This window comes from Carya illinoinensis, chromosome 12 (genome assembly GCF_018687715.1).
Source record: "Carya illinoinensis cultivar Pawnee chromosome 12, C.illinoinensisPawnee_v1, whole genome shotgun sequence".
NCBI lineage: Eukaryota > Viridiplantae > Streptophyta > Magnoliopsida > Fagales > Juglandaceae > Carya > Carya illinoinensis.
The window spans coordinates 28,646,918-28,669,551 of record NC_056763.1 but is presented as its reverse complement, the minus strand read 5'-3'; the positions used below and the strand labels follow the sequence as shown (position 1 = coordinate 28,669,551).

The window sequence follows — 22,634 nt, the reverse complement described above, 5'->3', positions numbered from 1 at the left end:
AAATATTTTTAAAATATCATTTTAAAATTTTTAAAAAGATTAAATTATTTATTATATTTTAATTAAAAAATTATAATAATAAAATAATATGAAATGAAATACTTTTAAATCAAATGGGACTTAATACCAAATTTTTGTAGTTTCAATTACATAGTATAATTGATGAGGTTAACTTTAAATAAAGTTTATATCTGTAACTTGAAATATGTAATATCAACGTATATGATTGATGTGTCGTTGGCATATGATTAAGGTGTCGTTAGCGTAATGTGTTGAGATAAAAATATATATATATTATTAAAATATAATTTTTTATTTTATTATTATTTTAAAATTTAAAAAATTAATTAATTTATTATATTTTGTGTGAAAATTTAAAAAAAAATTATAATAATGAAATGAGATATAAAATGAAACAGTTCGGATTCTGAAGTTTAGGGAATAAACAGGCTTCCCCTCTTTCCCTGAGCTCTAATGACAAGCTTTAAAGAGAGATGGAGAACATTTCTGGTAACAATAAAAGCAAAATCCGCCATTACTGATGTATTTCTTATTATTTATTAGCAAAAGGGTTGGTAACAATAAAAGCAACATCCGCCATTACTGATGTATTTCTTATTATTTATTAGCAAAAGGGTAGAATTACTAATGGAGATTTTACCACCAAGTTGCCGCAATATCTTACCCTTCAATCTTTAAGAGCTAAAACACTCATCATAACTATCCGCACAGTGGCCAGTCTCCAACAGGTTCATATGCAATCTTGAAGATGGAACTTCAACAATGATTATTTGCGCAAAGTGGGCAATCTCCAACACGTTCATGAGCACGACCGGGGGGAGGTTCTCTAAGCAGTCCAGTGGCAGCTATATGCACAGGTTTCTTGTTCACCTACAGAAGCTCCCAGTCGGAATCGCATTCCTGCTTCGCTTGCAAATTGTTCACATCCAAGGGATTGGCAGGGATAGATTCCGATCTGTTTTTGCTAGAGCCCATATCGTCCTCTCCATGCCAAAAAGCTAGCAGTTCATATTCCTGTGCCACTCTCTTTTTTGAAGCAAATGCATCTTGAATCATTTTCTGTTTTTATTTTTTATTTTTTTTTGGGGGGGGGGGGGTTTCACAGAGAGAGAGAGAGAGAGAGAGAAAAGAAGAAGAATAAGAAGAAGAAGAAGAAGAATCCGCTGCCGAACTTTCATGATGAAATTTAAAAAAAGAAAAAAAAAAAAAGACAAGAGAAGAGAGTACCCGGAATGATCTGAGCTTGCGGGTTCGGCGAGAGAGAGTATAAAGTTCACTAGGCTCTACGATGACACAGCTTTTATCGAGACTCGACTCGTCACGCAATTCAATGGTTTCCATGCCTGGATCATTAATATCACTGTTCGTGTCATATGAATGTCCTGTAAAACCTTTATTAGTATAACTGTTCAGTTGACACCAAAACAAATCATAGATGCAGGGATCATCAGCTATAATTCCCATATTATCAGTTCCTTCAGCAATCATTAACACCATCATCAGATTTCTAATTAAAACAACCATATAGCATCAGCTAAAAGGCTTATGAGCTCTTGCTCAAATGGCACCAACTCCTCCCATGAGAATGGGATGAAAGGTACGGTCACACACATGTATGTGTGACTTACCGATTAAAAAAACAATCGAGAAAAAATAAAACTAACGGAATGGGTGAGGGAAGGAAAGAGCACATCAAAGTCTCACCTTGAGAAAACTCCCAGATGTGAATATGCCTATTTCCAGATGATTCAGTCAGAAAGAGAATTTTATTAGAACTGGAAGTGTCTTCCTCTGCCAGAATATTAAGTTAATGATTCCAACTGAAACAGGGAATTAAAAAAACAACTTAAAATGTAAGAAGGAAAAATACCAACCAATGGAATCTGATGGCAGGACACTGCTGGAGGAAGCAAGCCCTGGTTCGTGCGCCTCGTTCTCACAGGAGATAATTGGGGTTGGTGTTGAAGAATGGAGCTTGTTGGAACTATGACAAATACAATCCCCAGGATTATTACAAGACTCTGCTAACAGGGAACTTCCGGGGAGCACAAATATCATCTCTACAATAATTTCCTCACCAGATACGACTGAAAAAGGTAATTTAGAAGGAATAATACTCGAGACATCAGAATCACTCTCACTGACATCAGCAAAGATATCGGTAACTGTTCCCCTTTTTGGGGGGGATTGGAACTCCAAACGATGCAATGAAGATGCAGTTGAAACCTCAGAGAGGACTCTAGATGAATTTTCATGATTACTTACATTGAACCCACCAGACAATGATGCATCAAAGGGTTCTTTATCACCTGGAGAAAACGACTCCAACACCTCAGTCGTGGACTCCTCAGTGGCGTTTTCTTCAGTATTCACATTTGGGTTTTCACCCGTCGAAATATCATCATCCTTTTGCAGAGGTGAGACAGTGTCTGCCTCCTGAAGGGAATGTACAGAAGTTGGAATAATTTGATTTACTGGCAGCAGGTTCTTGACATGATCATCTGCATTGGGCTCCACATGTGACTGCTTCATGACAGCCTCTCCATGTGTTTTCTCATCACCTATCATTGACTGCAAATAGGTGCTGATTGCAGCATTGCTTTTCAGAACCACAGCTTGTGCTTCACGCTTTATGGGATCCACTAAAGGAGGAAGTACATCTTCAACAACATCAGAACAGAACTTCTTCACACTGCCACCCATACTGTGCAACTGGTTTTCAACATAATATATTGCATCCTACACAGAAAATCAAGTTTATGAGAGGAAATGTCTACTGAAGTAAAAAGCTTAGCTGCAATTTAACTTTGAAGATTGCCCTCAATTCAATCCTTTTCTTTTGTTAAGATCGGTTGAACCAGATTATGTGTCTCTAACAAAGAGTAGACTTTCTCACAAACAGGCCTGCCCAACAATATTCAGTGAAAATGGGAAACAAATGCCTGTATTATGATAGGTTCAATTAATGGGCACTAAGAAAGAAAGGGAAGATTTTATGGACACAGCATATAAAATTAAAGATACCTGGCTCACAATATCATCCACCTCTTGGCACATATCTTCAAGCTTCTGGAAAAAACTTCTAACCCAGGTTATACGTTTATGTTCCAGATCCATGATGATTCTGGAACAGAGTTGTACATATGTTAAACTCGTAACAGGTCCAAGGAATTATTCCTATTCCATGATGATAAACTTTAGGTGCAGACTTTCAAATAAACTTTTGTCAAGACTCGCATGACAGATGTTTAGAATGCTAGTTGTAAGACCAATATCCCGGCTCAGATGTATGGAAGTCCGTCTCCCATAAATCAACTATTTAAATAGAACATTTTTAAAAACTGAAAAAAGATGTGCAGAACAAGAAGATTTTCCAGATTCCTCAAGATGCAGAAATAGGCATTTAGGACTAATCTAGTGCAATATGTTCAAAACATAATTAGGTGGAAAGAAGTCATACAAAGGCCAACTAATGGAATAAATAAAAGTTTTTTACGGGGATCCTAGAGTGTGGGTTCCTCTACTCGTCCTTTTTTCAGTACTTATCATCCGTAGAAACAGTTTTGATCTAAATTTCAATTATTTCGCATTTTAAAAGTTAGTATATTTGTTCCATGGAGCTAAGGCCAAGAGGCTAGCAATAATGGAAGCAGCAGAAACCAACTTCTTTTGATAAGGGAAAAAAATGGATTATTATAAGTTATTTGCACCAAAATAAGTGAAGCAGTATTAAAAGGAATGCAAAGTGTACATCGCACAATTAATAAAACAGGAGCAAACCCCCATTAAAAATCTGATGCACCGGGCGGCACGCAGCATATGGTATTAATATACAGCAGAAAGTGCATGTCAAAGGCAACATTTACTTCCGCAATAAATCTCAAAGAACTGAAAGAATTGGTTGTGGATTTCAGAAAAAGAGACATCATGGTATCAGCTCATAAAAAGGGGAAGAAGCAGACAGAAAAATAACAAGTGCGGAAGGCAATCATAACAAGCTAAGAATGGTACGAAAAAACTTCAACAGATAATATACTCTCTTTTCCATCATCAAACGATGGAGCACTGACATCAAGATTCTTGAAGAAATTCTTCAGGAAAAATCCCCCCTTTTCTGTATAAAATAGCATTTCAAAGCCACAATGGAAGTGTGCAATAAAAAACCTCGCTTGTTTTACATTCAAATCCTTGTTATTTTAAGATTCAAATCGACCGATCAATCCTCAAAAAGAAGTTTCAAACTTGCAAAAATTCACCAGGTAACAACCAACCTGACTGTTGGCAGTAGGCAGGCCATATATTTACGTACCCGAATTTTACTTTATTCGTCATTAAGGCTGTGAGCATGAGCAGTAATTAACTTTTCTTTTTTTAACAGGTAAACAGAAATTAAAAGGTGAGAGAAGCTGAAAAAAGGACACGCCAGATAGGGGTCGAACGACTCGAACCCATGAGCAGTAAATAAATTTTCAAGCTTCTCCTAGAACTCAAGTTGCCAATCGGTACCCATTTACAAAGCAAGGGATTTTGGAATCTCGGAAATTAATAATAATCACATCCTCCCTAATAGTCAAATCAAATTAATCCCAACGCCTAATGCACACTGTGATCCCATCAGCATACAAACCCAGAATTAGAAGTGAAAATAAATACCATATAAAGCACACCCAAAAACACAAAACGCATGGTACGTGCGTGAATACACATACATACATACAGACATACACGTATATATGCGTATACAGATAACTTAAAAGTCGAGGCTCTGGGGTTGTACCCAAGCTTTTGCTGTGTTTCCAAAGAGTTCTTAACATGAACGGAAAAAAATCAATATATTACTTCAAATTTCCACGGACTTGATCACAGCATAATTTAACAGTATATATTAAAGCACAAACCCTATGAACTGAGAGGGAACCAAAAAACACCCTAAAAAATTAAGCGCAGAAAACGTAAAGATGAAGATAATAAAGAGAACGGAGGAGCCGATTACCGGGAGAGCAGCCAGTAATCGGCGGTGAGTGTAACCGTCAAGCTTAATAAAGCTCTTATTTTTTTAGTAGAGACCGGTGAGTGGTGAGTTCCGTAGGGCCAGGCTTTTTTTTTTTTTTTTTGACAGTTTAAGAGTGGTTTAATGTCTCTAGAGAAGTATACATCAAGTCGAACTCGGAAGGTGGATTAGGACGGCGTCATTTCCATCACCTTTTTTCGCTTTATCCTAATCCATTTCATTATTTATTCCTTTGAAACATTGAAACTATACCGTAAATAGTTTAAATTAAAAATTAAAAAATACCGATAAACAATCTAAATTTGTTATAACGTTATTGGCATATCAACATACTTGAATTTCAAACTTTTTTTGGTATAATTTTGACTAATTTTAGGTAGGTTTTTCGATAAATAAATTGCAGCAATTTGATGAATGTTTAGAATAAAATTATTTAGAAATCATGCTAGGATCCCCCAGCGTGATCCACTAGAGCCACCGCTCCCAGTTTCTTTTTTTTTTTTTTTTTTTTTTTTCCTTTTTATTAAGAAAAAATTATTAGTCTCGATTGACTGTAACGGTAATAATAAACATATCCACTTTTCTTGCCTAGACTTTTATCTATAATTAAAATAATAATATACACCACACAACCATCTCACTATATATAATATAACGTATTTATATTATATATAATGTGACATATTTATTACTATTTGATAATAAAAAGACGTGCAATAAATAATCTTTCAATAATAGTAAATATGCTTCATCTTATTTAGTAAGAAGCAAGAAAAATAATAATATAATGTATAAAATTTTCCCTATAACTATTAATTTATATTTTAGGCCTCACTCACTTTTACAAAACTTTTCATCTTATTTACTCGTTACAACTTTTTCAATTTCTATATAAAATAAAACAAACATTTCAACCTTTTTAAATCTTAAAATAAAAATAATATTAAAAAATATATATTCTAATAATATTTTATTTAATTTTTAATTTTTATCTCCACTAATCTCATATCATCTACAAAAACAAACGAGGTCAGTCTAATAAATTTTAATAATTTACCCTATCCATTTCAATCATTCTGTTATTATGAATATAATCAAAATTAAAAAGAAAAAGAAAAATATAATTCAAAAGTGCATAATCCCCTTACATTATCGTAACGATTTTACAAAAACAAAAATAAAAACAGAGGCTGTGACATCATTGAGAAGGAAAAAAAACTGTAAACCGGAACCATCACTAGGCATATACCCTTTTTGTGGTCGGGCTTTCGGATGGGTAATGATTCTTGGAATGCTGCATCTACACTCAAAACTCTAAGGCCTTTATACATGTAGACTATATCTAAAAGGATTTTGTTGAATAAAAAAAAAAAGCAGCTCTGTTTCAATACATTTGTAGTCATTAATCTACCTAAACGTCAAGCGTGGGCACAGGTTCCGACTGCAGTCACTCTTATTGGTTCTAGGGATTTGCAGCTTTGCAAGCTTCGTTCGAATCGAAGAAACTTAAAAAAAAAAATCATATTTCAAACTCATGCATCGACGGTCTTAACTTTCTCCATTTTCTAGCACTAAATATTCGGTCATCCTTCTAGCCTTGTCTCTGATCAATTGCCAGGCCAGACTCCACGGGGCACCCAAGCCTCTCTTGTTTGCCTCACACCCCCCGCCCAAAAGACCGACACATTGACACACCGAACAGAAGAACAAGAAATGGAAGAAATAACTAAAAAATGCAAAACTCACAAAAAAGAAATGAAAAAGAAACAGAAACTACTTTTGTGTCAACACGTTCCATGTCACAAATTGCCATGGTATACCCCGGCGATGTCCTATAGAGTTTAAACACAATTATATCTACCATGAAATACTATGCAATGTCAGTTTATTCCGTATTTCTTTCGCAAAAATAAAATTAACGAAGATTATGGATGAGGTGTTTAATTTCGCTAAGGTCAAATGCCCAATATAATAGGGGTCAACAAGTTCATATATTCAATAACAATTAGCACAACGGTAACAAATTCGATGGGGGGTAATGATTCTCCTCTGCCTGTTAAATAATAAAAGCATAAACAGTAATAAATTCTTGAACGTAAGACAGCAGCGTTACAGGATCACACTTCCGTTAGCAAACAAAAACAAAGGGGGCGGGCAAAATCAGGCCATTACTCTAAGAAGCACCTCAGTCGTGGTCTGTCTCTTGACAAAATCAGTTCAAGACGACTTGCAAAATGTTAGTAACTCAGGCAAGCTTTGGCAAATCCCAGGCTCAAAATCTTAAGCACCAAGAAAAGGTGGGAATTGCAACCAACTACAAATTTATATTTAAGTATGTTCCATACAGCTTTACCAATTGGATCAGCCAACTACAAAGAGGGTTGTTTTTTTTAATAAGAAAAATAACAAAGGTGGGAGACGTAAAGTCATTATGCAATCTATATGGTTTTTGGTATGAACAGAGTTTTTCTAGCATATGGTTGGCAATTGGCATGGTTCAGTACTGTGAGATCATGTTTGAATAGCAGCCAAGACTTCCTCTGACAATGACCTCGACAAGTTATAGAAAATAGATTTCAAGAGTACGACACAAATGGAAGATTAAATTAATCAAAGAAAAGCCCTAGTTCAAATTAAACCTAGGATGTCTAAGTTTACAACTCAAACGCGTAATAAGTGCTCCACCCTTTGACCTCAAAACTAGGGGTGGGCAATGGGGCCCATCCGCCCCGCCCCACCCCCCCCCCCCCCAGTCTGGCAAATGAACAGCATGCGGCTAGGTTGCTGGGGGTCAAGGCCAGGACCAAGCCCACCCAAGATTTCCACGGGCAGCCCGCAAAAAATCTATATAAATATATATGACAACAATTTTTTTTTTTTTAATAAGACATCGCTTTAGAATAGGATTTCTCTCTTTTCCTCTCAGTTTAAACTTCTCATCCAATTGCCTCATCGCCGTCACACCCAACTGGTCATCGTCACAGTCTCTGTCTCGCCGTCTGAGTTGGTTTTGGTTAATGGTTGTCATTTCACACTGTTGGTTTTGGGTTTTACATCGTGGGTGAGCTATGGGCAAGGGGCCAATTCGCACCCGGCATCTGAAAGAGAAAGGGGGGGGGGGGGGGGGGGGGGACAGAATCAGGGCCCAAACTGGGCAGGTCCAGGGGTGCAGGTAGCACCCTACTCAAAACTACTTACATGCACAAAAGGATTCAGGCAAAAACAAAATGTGAAAAAAATAAATGGAACAGACAGGTCTAGTTACAAAGTTAAAATCAATTTGCCACTGCTCAGACCATAAGTCAATAAGCATGCATGTCATGTCAAAGCAGATTAATTAGAGGAAGAGTTATGACTCAAGGCCCGAAATCACACTGCTATCCATTTTACATTCCGACCTATAGAAAGATCAATGAACATATAGCGGAAACAAACAGAAAGCACAAAGCCAGCCTTGACCAGTCTCCAACAGAAACTCAAGGAATCTAGGTAATCACAGAACCAAATCATAAAACTAAACTCTTATCAGGTCACAACATTCACTGAACAAGCATCAACTATCGCCACGTTGGAGAGTCAATGATTGACAAATCCAATAAAAAGGTCATGGAAACAGGCACCTTCATCTAGCATGGTATAACTTTACAATCAATAGCACAAGTGCATAGAACTACTAACCACTGGCATATACAATGAGCTTGCAGAACCCATAAGATGATCGAACAACAACTAAAGGATAGATCCAAACAAACTATATTCCACCAAAAGCAACGTACATAAGAGGGGAGAGAAAGGAAGAAAGGGAAAGAGGGGGGGGGGGGGGGGGGGGGGGGAAGCATTCCAAGGAGAGTTGCAGAGATAAAAGAAAAACCCCAAGAGAGACAGCAGACACCATCGTTCAATATAGTATGGCCAAAACAGCTTGTAGAAGGAGCACTGAAATCCCCACCATGAGGAAGATCGCTAACATACAACAGATCCTATTTCATCAAAACAGATGGTAGGACCTTCACCCACAGACTTCTTCACAACGAAACACACCATACGTGTTTTATTTATATGTTATCATCATATACACACAATGCATCCATTAAAACATTTTAGTAGGATTTATAAGCATTGTAGAGCCTGATTGAAGATATAAGTATAGGTAATCAAGAAATTTTATTCATAGGAAAAGGAGGCCTGATTGAAGATATAAGTATTATAAGGACAAGGAGGACAAAGCATAATTTCAGTACTTATATTACTAAAACTATATCATTAATTAAAAAACCCAGACAATGCTTCCTGATAGAAGTACATAACTAGTCTAACTCAGATGCTTTTACTACAGACACTCAGAAAATAACCACAATACAAAAGTTGCAGATGAAGAGGCTGTAAAGGAACGAACAGCTAATACATTCATCAAACTCTGCAATCACGAAACACCAGAACCACATAAAGCATCAGCGCCGAATAAGCTGTCATACACCTGAACCAAACATTCATTGACAACTCAATACATGATTCCACGTCCATCATGCCAAGCAGGGATCATTACATTCTAACTCAAAGTGAACAAAAAACAAATATTATACCTTCTTGAGGCACCAGTAAAAGAAACGGCTCTTATGTCTTTCCTAACCACAAACAAAAACAAAGATGGCGTGATACAGAGTGCATGACATCTTAAAGAAAAGTACCATGCAAACAAAGCATCAGGAATCAAAAAATAAAAAAGGCATATAAAAAATCATAAGAGATCATGATGCCCGAAAAATAAGGGAAGCACATCAGTAGGTGTATAACTGGAAATTAAAATTAAAAAAATTAAAAAAATTAAAAAAACATGATAAGTTAGCACCAACTTATCAGCAAAAGAACAGATATCCATAATTATTTGAATCAACACATAATTTTTTGATAGGTGAATCAACACATAATTAGAACCAGAAAGTGTAATTATTCAAAAGGTTTTATGAACATGCCAAGGAAACTAAAAAGTTGCCATTCACATTTGTACATGGGCAATGACAATAATGGATGCTTATTAAACAGAAAACCATGGCTTCATAGAAAACCCATTGACCCAGTCCACCCACCCAACATTGACCCTGCTTGCCCGCGCCCTAATATATGCAATTTTATTAAGGCACATTTTAAATGGGCAGTATTACACTCACAATACAAGATGAAAACTCAATTCCTCCATGCAATTTGCAGTACATTGTATCCAGAAGCCCAATAAGCTGCCTAAAGATCTTCATTACACACCACCGTCATTTTGAACATATAGATTAGATTGCATTTATAAATGAACAAATAAAATTAATCATCCCCCAAAAAAAATTGCAAGAATGAATACAAAGTCAAAAACAATCATAACAGACAGAATCACAGACAGCAATATTACAAAATGCCTCATCACTCCAATATTACAACAGATACTTAATACAAAAATGACATTTTGACTAATGGCAACCTTTCCAAAGGTATGGAAAACAAACAAACGCACAAAGAAACTAAAGCAAGACACATACACTCACAACGAAGTCCCAATAAACAAACCAGAACATACAAAAACCCGCAAACAAAATGCAAAGCACGCAAACACCCATCACAAGTCACAAGACGCAATAATATAAAAAGAAATCAGGCAAAAAACAAAGCATGGCACCAAGTCATTCAAAGCACATATGACTACAAGCACAGCACATAGTAAAAAGGGGAAAGAACCAAGTAACAGATAATAAATTACCTCAAAAATAAGGCGGTACATTAGGGTACATTGCTCCACCACCAGGCGGAACCCTTGGCACCGGCGAGTTACTCGCTGGCTGGAGGAGCTGACTTGGATACCCAGCCGATGACGAGAGGCCATAATGCGCACTCTCCGGATACCCACCAGAGGGCATTCCCACAGAACTTGGCGCCAATCTATACAACGCAGAGGATCCACCCACAGCAGCAGCACCGCCTAATCCCCCACCAGTCCCACCAATGCCGCCATACCCACCATACGGCCCACCCAGTCCAGCACCATACCCAGCAGTCCCACCAAAAGACGACGGAGCCTGGTTATTAACAGCCGACAACCCCGGTCCACCCAACGAGGACGAGTTCAATGGATGATTCCCCATAGGCGGCGCACCAGTATACGCTCCGTACGTGCCGATTGATCCTGGTCCGCCGTACTGCGACCCTGGAATCGAACCCTGCGTCATACCCATTCCCATACCCATCCCCATCCCCATCCCGTCATTCCCAGTACCCGAAATCGGGCCCTGAACCCCATCAGGCCCACCCTGGCCGGGCGGCCCCCCTTGCTTCCCTTTCTTCCCATCCACGTTCGCCAATTTACAATTCAACTGCCTCCCGTCTATCATCTTCACCGGATTGGACAAGGCCGCCTGCGCCCCCTCGGCCGTCTTATACACGAACAGCGCGAAACCTTTCGACTTCCCAGTGAACCTGTCGAACCCCAAAGGCCCCTCTTCGATCTCCCCGTATGAACTGAAGTGGGACAACAACTTATCCGGAGACATTTCGTGCGGCACCTCCCATACGTAGATTTTCCGCATCGTTACATCGGCGGCGTTCGCGTTCGCGTTGCTACCAGAGTTCCCCGCCGCGGCGAGCTGCGTGACGGTCACGCGACCATCGATCCGCTTGCTGGGCTCCTTGAGAGCGAGGAGCGCGCCGTCAACGTGCTTGAAAGTGACGAAGCCATAGCCCTTGGACTTTCCGGTCTGCTTGTCGAGGATGACGACAGCCTCCTCGATCTCGCCATAGGAGGAGAAAAGGCTGCGGAGGCCATCCGTGTTGGTGTCCCAGCCGAGGCCGCGGACGAAGAGCTTGCGCTGTGAGACGTCGGAGTCGGCGAGGGCTCGTACGCCTTCGAGGACGTCCAAGTGGCGGACCGCGGCGGCCGCCACGATATTGATGAGCTTGTCCTTGTCGATACGGTCGACGATTTTGCGGACGTCTTCCGGGGTCAGTATCGAGAGAGACGGATCGATTTCGGCGGATACGCCGTTCTCTTCCAGCTTACGCTTCTTTGTTGGGTCCATTGGATGAGAGAGTGAAGCAGCGGAAGAAGAATCTCCGGACTCTGAGGTTAAACCCTAACCCTAAAAACAACCGTAGGCTGAGTGAGGGCTGTGAGGTAACGCACAGCATTTGCGTGTGGGGATAAGTTGTTGTTCTTATAAGGTTCGAAATTGGGTTGGGCCGTTCTGGAAGGAGGTGCTGTAAAATGAGTTAGGCTTAGGTCCACTAGTTGTTAGATTTTTTATATTCAAAATAAAATTAAAGTTAAAAATTAAGGCCTGATTCGGTAATTAAATACTAAATTATTTCATATAATTATTATAATTTTTTAAAAAAATTTATCTAAAGTATATTAAATAATTAAATTTTTTTAAATTTTAAAATAAAATTAATTTTATAATAATTATATTATAATACTATTTTATTTAATTTTTAATAAAATATTTCATCAAAATTGTTTAACTAAACGAAAAATTTTACTTATTCTATCCAAGGTTTTAAAAACTAAAAACTACCTAATCATCCTACTACTATTTTTCCTTCTCTTTTTTAAACAATTAGCCAATAAATTGAGTTCGATTGATAGGAAAAAAATGTGAACTTGTAACTAATGTGTATCATATATGATTGATTGTAGATTTATTTTTATTTTTTTAAGAGTTTTGCTACATATAAGCACAGTTGCTCACTAATCTGTGTACCAATACTGATTTATTCATACTTAAAATTTAAATTAACACTGTTTTCAATAAAATTTATTTTTTGACCAATCACATCATATTGGTGCACAGATCAGTACACAATTGTGCTTGCAACTATATTTTTCTTTTTTTTAAATGTGAGGGTGCTACCCGCTCCCTCAGATGGTTGGCCGCAAGCCCTACCCCCTCGTGACTGTCTGCCCACCGGCCCATGCTAAAACAAAACCCTCCACCACCCAAAACCCATCAAAAAATAAAAATAAAACCAACTCAGAGAGAGAGAGAGAGAGAGTTTTTTCTTTTAAAGTATAATGTAAAACAATGATGTTTTGGAGACTTCTCTCCATAAGATCGTTGTTTTATTAAAAACATTGGTTTATATATATATACTAGGTCAGAGCACATGTAAAACATATTTACCTATTTAGATTAAACAAGTTTTTTACAAAAATAATATGGTTTTTTAAAAAAAAAAACTTAATTAATGAATAATTTAATATATAGAGACAAAAAATTAAATTTTAACAAATATCTTTAGATAATTATAGGGCGGTAAATATAATAATTACATATTTAGATACATTAGAAAACAAAAAGATATATTAAAACCAAGATACATTAAAATAATATAAACAAATAAAAATAACATCATTGCCACTATAATAAATATTACCACCACACTAAAAAAACGCATAAAATTTGAATTTTTTTTTTAGATGTTGGATGATAAATCCAAATCATGTGTTTTGATATAATTTTATTTAATCTCAACATATTTGAATAGATTTTGTTCAAATATGATTATTTTTCTTTGTGAGGTTTTTTTTTTTTTTTTTTTTCATTTTGTACTTGTTAATCTTTATTGCCTTTTTTTTTTTTTCTACAATCTAAACATTTATACTCAAATTAAGATATAAGTGTTTTAAAAAAATGTGTAAGAGGATGGGTTTGAGGTGATAAGTAGAGAAATAGATATCAGAGAGTGTGAGAGATGTTCGAGATGAGATGAGAGAGGGAATCGAGAATGAGAGAGATAGAAAATGAAAATTATATTCTTAAAATAAGAAAGTAACGGATTAAACGGAAAAATAATAAAAAATACTGTAACAATTAGATAGTTAGTTATTATAATAGGATAATAATAATTTGGGCCGTACAAACGGGTAAACCCCAAGCAAGCTTGGGCCCAATTTAGACCTCATCCCCTAGCATCCAAATGCGTGCAACTAGGCAGGCATTCACCCACACAACCCCAATCCGTCCCAGGGGCCGAACAGGTTGAATGTGGTGGTTCACCGCCCACCCTTGTATACAGGAAACTAATTTACATTTTTTCAAAAGAAATTTAGTTTGCGATTTCTCATTTTTATGTTTTTTATTTTCAGATTTAGAAATTTTTTATTTTTAACTTTCATAATTTTGTATTATGTTATGTTGTAGTATTTTATACTTACGTGTTATGTTGAGTTTGTATTTTTTTTTTAAATTTTAATTTTAAGTAGACTATGTAGTGTCTGTGTATGACTTATTATGATGGGGCAAATCAGATCCAAGCCAGCAATTTCTGTTATGACTGAACGGAATTTGAACAAGGGGACAATTTTAATAAGTGCATTATCTTGAAAACAGATGGAAAACTTTTTAACCTTAGGGCTTCAAATAATATCATATCAAGGGACATCATCCACGTAAACAACAACAGCTGCAAAAAAACTGGGTTGGGCCGGTTTTAAAAATATAAAATAATATTAAATAATTTTATTTAATTTTAATTACCCTTTGCCCGCTACCGTGGTATAGCTGCAATTTTGAGCGTTGGAGAGCATGAAAATCTCCTAAAATATAGGTCACCATAGCAATTCCCAACGTAATTAACTGCTGAACTGTGAGTTAGTGTGGGAAAGATGGTGAGGCAACCAACACTAACCCTGCTCAGTCAATGTTGGGTTCACCTGGAAAAGCTTCCCAAGTAATTAGCACCCTCCGCCCTTCCCCTCTCTGTCTCTCTCTCTCGTCTCTAGCTTTTTTGAAAGAGGAATGCGCATTCATTTTCACATGTTTTATATATTAAAATATTTTTTTTTATTTTTTATGTTATTTTATTCTTATTAAACTAATTAAATTATTCTATTTACCATCCACACACTACATATTTATTATAGAAAAAATAAAAAAAAATTAAAATAAATATGGTGTGTGAAGTGTAAGGATGACAAGAAAATTTTCCTTCTTGAAAAGCGTTCTTCCAACGTTCCAAACTCCACCAAAGTCCCATTTTGGAAAGCAAAATCAAGTCGAAGTCATGTGTGCCAAATATCTATATTGGCTTCTCAAGCCTTTTAACTTCTGAAGTTTGTAACACCTAGTTTGGTGTGTTAGCTCATCTCCTCTTCTTCACATATTCCTCCAACAAAACAAATTTTCACTTTGTCACTGATCCCTCTGCGTCTCAGAAATCAATGGAGTTGCAACTGAAGAGTCCGGTTTCCAGTGGCCGGAGAGTTCCATATAGAATTGAAACCAAAAATCTGTCCTACAAAATACGTGGTCAGTTTGGTGAACTGAGTTGGGCGTGGTGTTGTGGAACTCCAAAGAGAGCTCCTAAGTTCATTTTGAAGGATGTAAATTGTGAAGCAAGACCCGGTGAGATCACCGCAATTGCTGGTCCTAGCGGAGCCGGAAAAACCACTCTGCAAGAGATTCTTGCTGGAATGATTTCACCGAGGAAAATGTCAGGTCAGGTATTGGTGAATGATTGACCCATGGAAGCTAAACGTTTTAGGAAAATATCAGGATATGTCACCCAAGATGATGCTTTATTCCCATTACTTACGGTAGAAGAAAAACTCATGTATAGTGCTATTAAGGCTAAGGGGTGGGAGAAAGAGGCTGCAATTGGAGTAAAAAGGCTAATGAAGGAGCTTGGCTTAGATCATGTTGTGGATTCGAGGATCGGTGGGGGATCAACTCGAGGCATTTCAGGTGGGGAAAGGCGTAGAGTTTCTATTGGGGTTGATTTAGTTCAACACCCGGCTGTTAGTTTGATTGATGAACTAACTTCTGGATTGGATTCAGCCTCGGCCCATCATGTGCTCAGTCTTATTGCTTAGATCAATGGTAATAAATCAAGGGAAGACAGTTGTGTTTAACTATCCACCAACCCGGTTTTCGAATCCTTGAGCTGTTTGATCGCATTGTTTTGCTTGCAAATGGATCTGTCATGCATAACGGATCATTGAGCCTTCTAGAAGAGAGGTTTAGGTTGACTGGCCATTTCATTCCACCACATGTTAATGTGCTTGAATTCGCTATGGAGGTCATAGAAAGCGTAGTCATTAAAACCTCAGAGACTCTCAGCAACCGAAGTATATCTGAAGAAACAAATGGCCAAGAAAACAAGGATGAAGATCATCAAACAGGAAAAAAAAAATCACTACAGATGAAAAATCAAAGCTCCTCTTCATCCAAAAAGCTCGATTTAAGGAGGTTCTAAGACTAGGACAGGGATTTTGCAGGAACATAGTCAGAACCAAGCAACTCTTTGCCACGAGAGTTATAAAAGCCTTAGTAGCCGGATTTGTAATGGGGACAACATTTATGAATGTTGGCAATGAGCAAGGGCAAGTGGCCTTACAAACTAGAATTGGGTTTGTTGCCTTCAGCGGCTCAGCCTCACCTTCATGCTATCTTCCACAACCGAAGGCCTACCAATTTTCTGGAAAGAGAGAAGAATTTTGATGAATGAGACTTCAAGTGGAGCTTATAGAGTATCTTCTTATGTGATCGCAAACATCCTCGTTTTTCTCCCTTTACTTTTAATGGTTGGTATTCTCTACACAACCCCGGTGTATTGGCTTGTTTGTTTAAGGAGGGAGATCTATGGATTCCTTTATTTCTCTCTGGCGGTTTGGATGGTTCTCATGTCTAATTCTTTTGTAGCTTGTTTTAGTGCTCTAGTGTCAAACTTCATCACGGGTACCTCTGTGATTTCAGGGCTAATGGGCTCTTTCTTTCTGTTTTCTGGATATTTCATATCAAGGGAAAACATACCTCGTTATTGGAAGCTCATGCATTATTTGAGTTTGTTCAAGTACCCATTCGAGTGTTTTATGATAAATGAGTATGGAGGAGAGCAAGGGAGGACCAGGTGCATGATATTTGAGGGAGGACAGTGCAGTTTGAGTGCAAATGGGTTCCTAAGACAGCAAGGTCTTCAAGAGTCACGGAAATGGAGCAATTTAGCGTTGATGTTGGGTTTCATTATTGGAATTTGGGTATAGAGTGCTCTCTTTTTTCATTTTGTATTGCAAACGCTTACAGACCAGAAACTAGAAAAACGCTAAGATTTCATTTTTTTCTGGTACTTTTTCTTTTTCTTCTTCTTCTTCTTCTTCCTTTTTTTTTTTTAAAAAAAAGTTCTTTGCATTCTTTTTCTCAATTTTTATGGGGATGATAAATAAATAATGTACTGTCTTCATACATATTGTACGTCTATTAGTATCACCTTTGATCTCTATCACTTGATTATCCCTCATGCCAAACAGAAAACATCAGCTTCAATCTAAGCAAAATAATTGTTTTGAATACTTCCATATCCACGATCCCTATCACTTTGCACTTCAATAATGAATGCCAACGTAACAGAAAGAATTTACTTGCCTCCAGACCACTTCAGTTGCTCAGAAATAAAGGAAAATAATGCAGTTGATGATAAAAGATTTACCCAACTGGAAGTCACACGAAGAAATTTGCTCAGTTGACACTTTGAAAGTACTTTAATTTGTTTAGAAAGCAACATTTATAATGATTTTTGCTCAGAATAAATCGAGACAAGAAGCCTGAAAGGGCTTTCCAAACAATGCCTAACAAAACTTCAACTCTATTTATTTGCTTCGGTCATATATTGAAGTGAAGGTCATGGTAGCAACAGAGGCGGTCATGTCTTCTGATGACGAAGATGAATTATCCAGCTTTCCTAAACGTGAAGATGTTGCACAAGATGTATTCTTCATTTCGGCCTTATAATCCTGGCCTTTGATGTCTTCTGAATCCAAGAGAGAAAGTATGCCTGGTTTTGATATCTCCTGATCATTTACATGTATTTCGCCCAGTAGCATTCTCACAACAGTGGACATGGATGGTCGGAGCTTTGGCATGTCTTGGGTGCAAAGAAGACCAATCTTCAGAAAGCTGCAAGCCTCCTCAAGGTTGGACTCCTCATTCAGTGATGTGTCCACTAATCTCAGCAGCTCCCCCTTCTTATGCAGTTCCCACGCCTGCAATACAGCTCTGTCTTTAATAAGTTGGGCATGTTCTGGACACTGCCTCATATTTTTTTTCCCTTTATTGCCTTCTCCTATATGCATGGTAATTTTTCTAATAAATTAATCAATCAAAACGGTGCTTTCCACTAGAACTTGGAAGATATGAAATCAATTAAACCAATATTTACCCTTCCTTCCTTGGCAACAAATGGTGCCTTTCCTGATTTGTCCTCTTAGTCATGACACAATGAGCTAACACTTAATCATGATGCCCATTTCCTATTTAACTGACAGCAACTTGAAGACCAACAGTAATTTAGATACCTAACAGAGAGCTCAAGAGTAACTATAATTGCTTTCTATAGTTTTGAAACAGCTTTTAGTGACACAAAAGGATATGAATTGGTTTCCAACCCTTTTGGACTTACCCTAATGAAAGCATTGCATAAAACTTCCATTTAGGACTTCAACTACTAGGTAAAACAATATAAACTTACCAAAAATCAAGTTCATTCTTAAAAACACTGAAAGAATAGTTGATGGAGTGGGTCCTCATCCAACACTCCTATTAGACAGATCTCATGCATAAGGCTATCAATTTATACTTTAAGAATTCTTTATATTGGAAGCAAATTGAGGAAAAAGAAGAAGACGAAGAACGCAAGTCCTTACCCTTTCCAGTAGATATTGCTCTTCAGGTGGTAATCGTCTGTTTATGTTGCACCTCCCACTAACAATTTCTAAGAGCAGAACACCAAAGCTATAAACATCCGATCTCCTTGTCACTTGACCACGCATTGCATATTCAGGTGCCAGATAACCTCTAAAGAAACCAAACAAGGCCAGTTGATCTTATAAACATCATCTAATGAAAGTGCATAAATTTGGTGAGAGACGAAGCGAGAAATCCAAGAAAAAAAACTTGCCACTTTGAAACAAATAACTTGTTTTGAGGGTTGAACGAGTAAAAAAACCTTTTTATGTCAACAATTTCTCATAGGTAGGTTGGCACAGCCAAGCAATATAGTTGAGGCAGAATGTGAAATTGAACACGAAGAGTTTAGAACTCTAATCAACATACTCACGTTGTTCCAGCTACATGTGTACTAATATGGGTCAGGTTAGGTGGAATGAACTTTGCAAGACCAAAATCTGAAATTTTGGGCGTCAGATCTTTATCAAGGAGAACATTACTTGCTTTGATGTCTCTATGAATAACATGAGGGTGGACGTCTCCATGAAGATATGCAAGCCCCCGAGCAACACCAACACAAATTTTTTGCCGTATTTGCCAACTGAATTGGATGCTATTGTGGCCTCCACCTAAAAAGTAGAAAGGGAGACTAAGTCATAACATCTACAATTAATGGATTCCTACAAAGAATAAACAATTGAATTACCAAGAAGTGTTTGTGCAAGGCTGTTATTCTCGAGAAAGCCATATACCAAAATCCTGTGGTTTCCTTCCACACAGCAACCATACAACTTGACCAGGTTCTCATGCTCTACTTCTGAGATCACCTTTATTTCTGTCAAGAACTCCCGCACCCCTTGCTTTGAGCCAGCTGACAATACCTTTATAGCAGCTACACAGCCATTTTTTAGCCTTCCCTGTTCAATTACAATAATTTGGGAAAGGAAATAATGAAGCGGATGACCAAGTATTTCTTAAACTATATAGAAATATACAATTTGCAATCACCTTATAGACCAAACCGAATCCTCCCTCCCCGATTTTGTTTGCTAGACTGAAATGATTGGTTGCAACCCGCAATTCCTTGTAAGTGTACAAGTAAACATTCTGGATGCCTGAAAGCTCTGTAGATATGGAAACAAAAGAAGCTTTAGCATACAAGAATTGGTAGGACGTCCAACAAGTGTCTGTTTTGAGTAACTCTATTCTCATGCTCTAAAGAACACAAAAGATGGTTACAGTCTCACATACAAGGTATAAGAAATATAGATTTTTAAACATTTAAAAGGAAGGCTTAGCGGATGCTTGGGGAATGAGATGAGATGAGAAATCTATAAATAGTTTGTGAATAATAGTGACAAGATTTGAATTATGATGTTTTATGGGATTTTGGGAAAGGAGAGAGAAAAATTTGAAAGAAAACTTATTATAAGGCTAAAATATTGATAGAATATAATTTTTTAATATTACTTTTGTTTTAGGATTTAAAAAGGTTGAATTGTTTTTTATATTTTGTTTGGAAAGTTGTAATAATTAGATAAAAAAAAATGTTGAAGATTTGAAACTGAAAATTGTTTGTATTTGAATTCTGTTTGGGAAGGAAACGCGATGGGATAAGATAAAACTATCATATCTTCCAAACAACCCCTTGACTTTCCCCTGGGAGAGAGGAAGGTGTTTTTTTAACAAATTACACAAAAATCTCTTCATTAACAAGGTACATTAAGGCATAAAACAAGAAAAAACCAAAAAACATAATCTTATTCATCCAGTATCCCAGCAAGAATTATTTCAAGTAAAAAACACAGCTGCAATTCCAAACCTACTAGACAGCCAAAATCCAGGTCCAATAAGGAACACAGCTTATCTTGCCCGGTTATATGATCTTGTTGAGGGATCTGGGATTGTTAAGACGTTAAAAGAGGCTTAGTTTTCTACAGGTAATTGGAGGATAGTGCGAATGGAGAATCTTCATAGTAGCTCAATATGGTGGCCTTTTAGTTGTTTTCGAATCTAAGCTGATAAAAGAATAAAGTAGTTAAAACATGTACCTTCATCACCTTCAATTGCTTTTTTACCCGAGGAATCCCCTTTTTTACTAGAAAAGAAAGAGAAACAATTCATCACCAACTTCTTGTGTTTATCAATGCTCACAATCAATCAAACCCCAGCCCTGTCAAGGTAAACAATTGAAAGCAAACCTGTCACAAAGCCCATAATAACTACATATCATTTCAGTCTCTTTGATTCATCTAGAGAGAGAGATACTTTATTTTGATCATGAGTCGGCAACTGAACCCGAAGAAGGTTTTCCTCCACTTCAACCCTGGAGTGCACCCTTTGTAACAGTAATTAAATCCAGCAAACTATATGTGATCTTAACCATGAAACACCCATAATAGCTTATCAAACATGAGGAGGTTATAAAGACCGGCACAGAGTAGATACCAGCACAAGGGTTTTGATGTCGGCATGTCGCAATGAACCGAAAGAAGCAGGAAATAGAATAAGAACGACCATCAACGATCACTTGTTTGGTTGCTGAGAAAAACGAAGGAAAACTCAAATATCTTTGGAAAGAAAACCACAAAAAAAAGGAAAGGGAATTTCATCTTGCATAGTCTTACTCAATTTCTCATATCTCAGGAGGAAAAACGAAAAGGAAACTGCTACAAGGGCACTTACTCCGTTAACCAACAGAGAAGATTAACTCACCGAGAATTAATTAAGAGTCCGGACAAAAGGTGAAGAAGCTTACCTTAGTAACTGTCCTTCCAGCAACATAATAAAGAGCGAGAGACAGAGAGAGAGGTCTGGTACTCAGGTTTTTGAAAAAACTTGTTCACCGCGGAGAAGTTTCCACTCCATGTAAAGTGAAACCAACTCCAACAGGACGAAATGGTCAAACAATACATACGTCATTAACTTCCATTATTTATATTATGCAAGTTTATGCCTCGTGGATTTAATTTTCTTTTGTGTTTCTGTCTCATGGAAATTTGAGTGTGTTTTCATATGGAAAAGGAAAACCATTGAATTGAATTATAGACGGTAGCAATTCTATTGGAACCACTTTAGAAAATTATCAAAATGGCTCATTGACTTTGTTTGCAGAGATGGACTTTGGATCAATTTTGATTAGAGTTAAAAACATTTTTCCATTCCTCATCTGGGGCAGTTTCAAAATAAGAAGGATGGAAAGCTAGTGGTGGGGTAGTGAGGGGAGAAGAGAAGGCGGACGATAGAGACGTGATACCACTCCATATCATAAGAAAATCATCATATAGGACCTGTAATTAATATCTTACTTTATATTCTCCAGATTATAATTAAAATTGACGTCGGAGTTCACGCTTGCTTGTTCTTATAGAACTCATTAATCTATACACCCAAAAAAAAAAAAAAAAAAAACAGGGAATGGTATTATGGCCTTTGAAAATGGCGAGGAAACAAAAATCAGAAACAGGAATAGACATATTAGGATGTTTTAGACCTTTTAGGACAATTCTAGGTAGTTTTTTTTTTTAATATATTAACCATTTTAATATAATTTAATAAAAAAGTTTGATGAAGTTTTGTTAAAAAGAAATTGTGAGGATTAGTATTGTAGTTTTTGAAGTTTGGCCCAAAACAAACATCCTATTTGCATGCATATCTATTTATAATTATTTCATAAAAATAGATTTTTTGAATTTAAACACATTGAATCAAAAGAAAATGTCAACTTTAAAAAAAAAAAAAAAACAAATTAATTTTTTATCGTTGTACAAAAATGATTAACATTAATTATTTTATATTTTATATTTTGTAATATGTTTTCCACACCAATTTCCTAAGTGCAACACCTGCCCGAAATGTTCACCATAACTGTAACCATTGTATCTATGATCTTCGCTAATATAACTGCG

At 36.9% G+C, this 22,634-nt stretch overlaps 2 protein-coding genes and 1 pseudogene across 31 annotated transcripts; 1 reads left to right on the top strand and 2 right to left on the bottom strand.

The window, feature by feature from the left end:
- Positions 1-517: 517 nt before the first annotated feature.
- LOC122289515 (UBP1-associated protein 2C-like) lies at positions 518-12,210 on the bottom strand. Of its 18 annotated transcripts, none has more exons than XM_043096573.1 (6): positions 10,776-10,915; positions 3,046-3,145; positions 1,896-2,760; positions 1,726-1,812; positions 1,249-1,403; positions 518-1,080 (listed from the first exon to the last, which is right to left on the bottom strand). In XM_043096573.1, exons 2-6 carry the CDS (start codon positions 3,136-3,138, stop codon positions 892-894), a joined length of 1,389 nt encoding a protein of 462 aa, XP_042952507.1. In that variant the 5' UTR covers positions 3,139-3,145; positions 10,776-10,915; the 3' UTR covers positions 518-891. The 18 variants fall into 18 exon arrangements, with proteins under 18 accessions (XP_042952507.1, XP_042952508.1, XP_042952506.1 ...); XM_043096574.1 differs by lacking the exon at positions 10,776-10,915 and adding an exon at positions 5,015-5,643 and having other exon boundaries at positions 3,046-3,198; XM_043096572.1 differs by lacking the exon at positions 10,776-10,915 and adding an exon at positions 5,015-5,641.
- Positions 12,211-15,068: 2,858 nt separating this feature from the next.
- On the top strand, positions 15,069-17,292 carry LOC122289514 (annotated as a pseudogene).
- Positions 17,293-17,454: 162 nt separating this feature from the next.
- On the bottom strand, positions 17,455-21,851 carry LOC122289518 (cold-responsive protein kinase 1-like). 13 transcript variants are annotated; one of them, XM_043096594.1, is made up of 9 exons: positions 21,485-21,840; positions 21,175-21,267; positions 20,995-21,052; positions 20,778-20,899; positions 19,735-19,850; positions 19,433-19,643; positions 19,118-19,355; positions 18,705-18,855; positions 17,455-18,044 (listed from the first exon to the last, which is right to left on the bottom strand). In XM_043096594.1, exons 4-9 carry the CDS (start codon positions 20,848-20,850, stop codon positions 17,652-17,654), a joined length of 1,182 nt encoding a protein of 393 aa, XP_042952528.1. In that variant the 5' UTR covers positions 20,851-20,899; positions 20,995-21,052; positions 21,175-21,267; positions 21,485-21,840; the 3' UTR covers positions 17,455-17,651. The 13 variants fall into 13 exon arrangements, with proteins under 13 accessions (XP_042952528.1, XP_042952526.1, XP_042952533.1 ...); XM_043096592.1 differs by having other exon boundaries at positions 20,995-21,064; positions 21,485-21,839; XM_043096599.1 differs by lacking the exon at positions 21,485-21,840 and adding an exon at positions 21,354-21,373.
- Between the last annotated feature and the right edge of the window lie 783 nt (positions 21,852-22,634).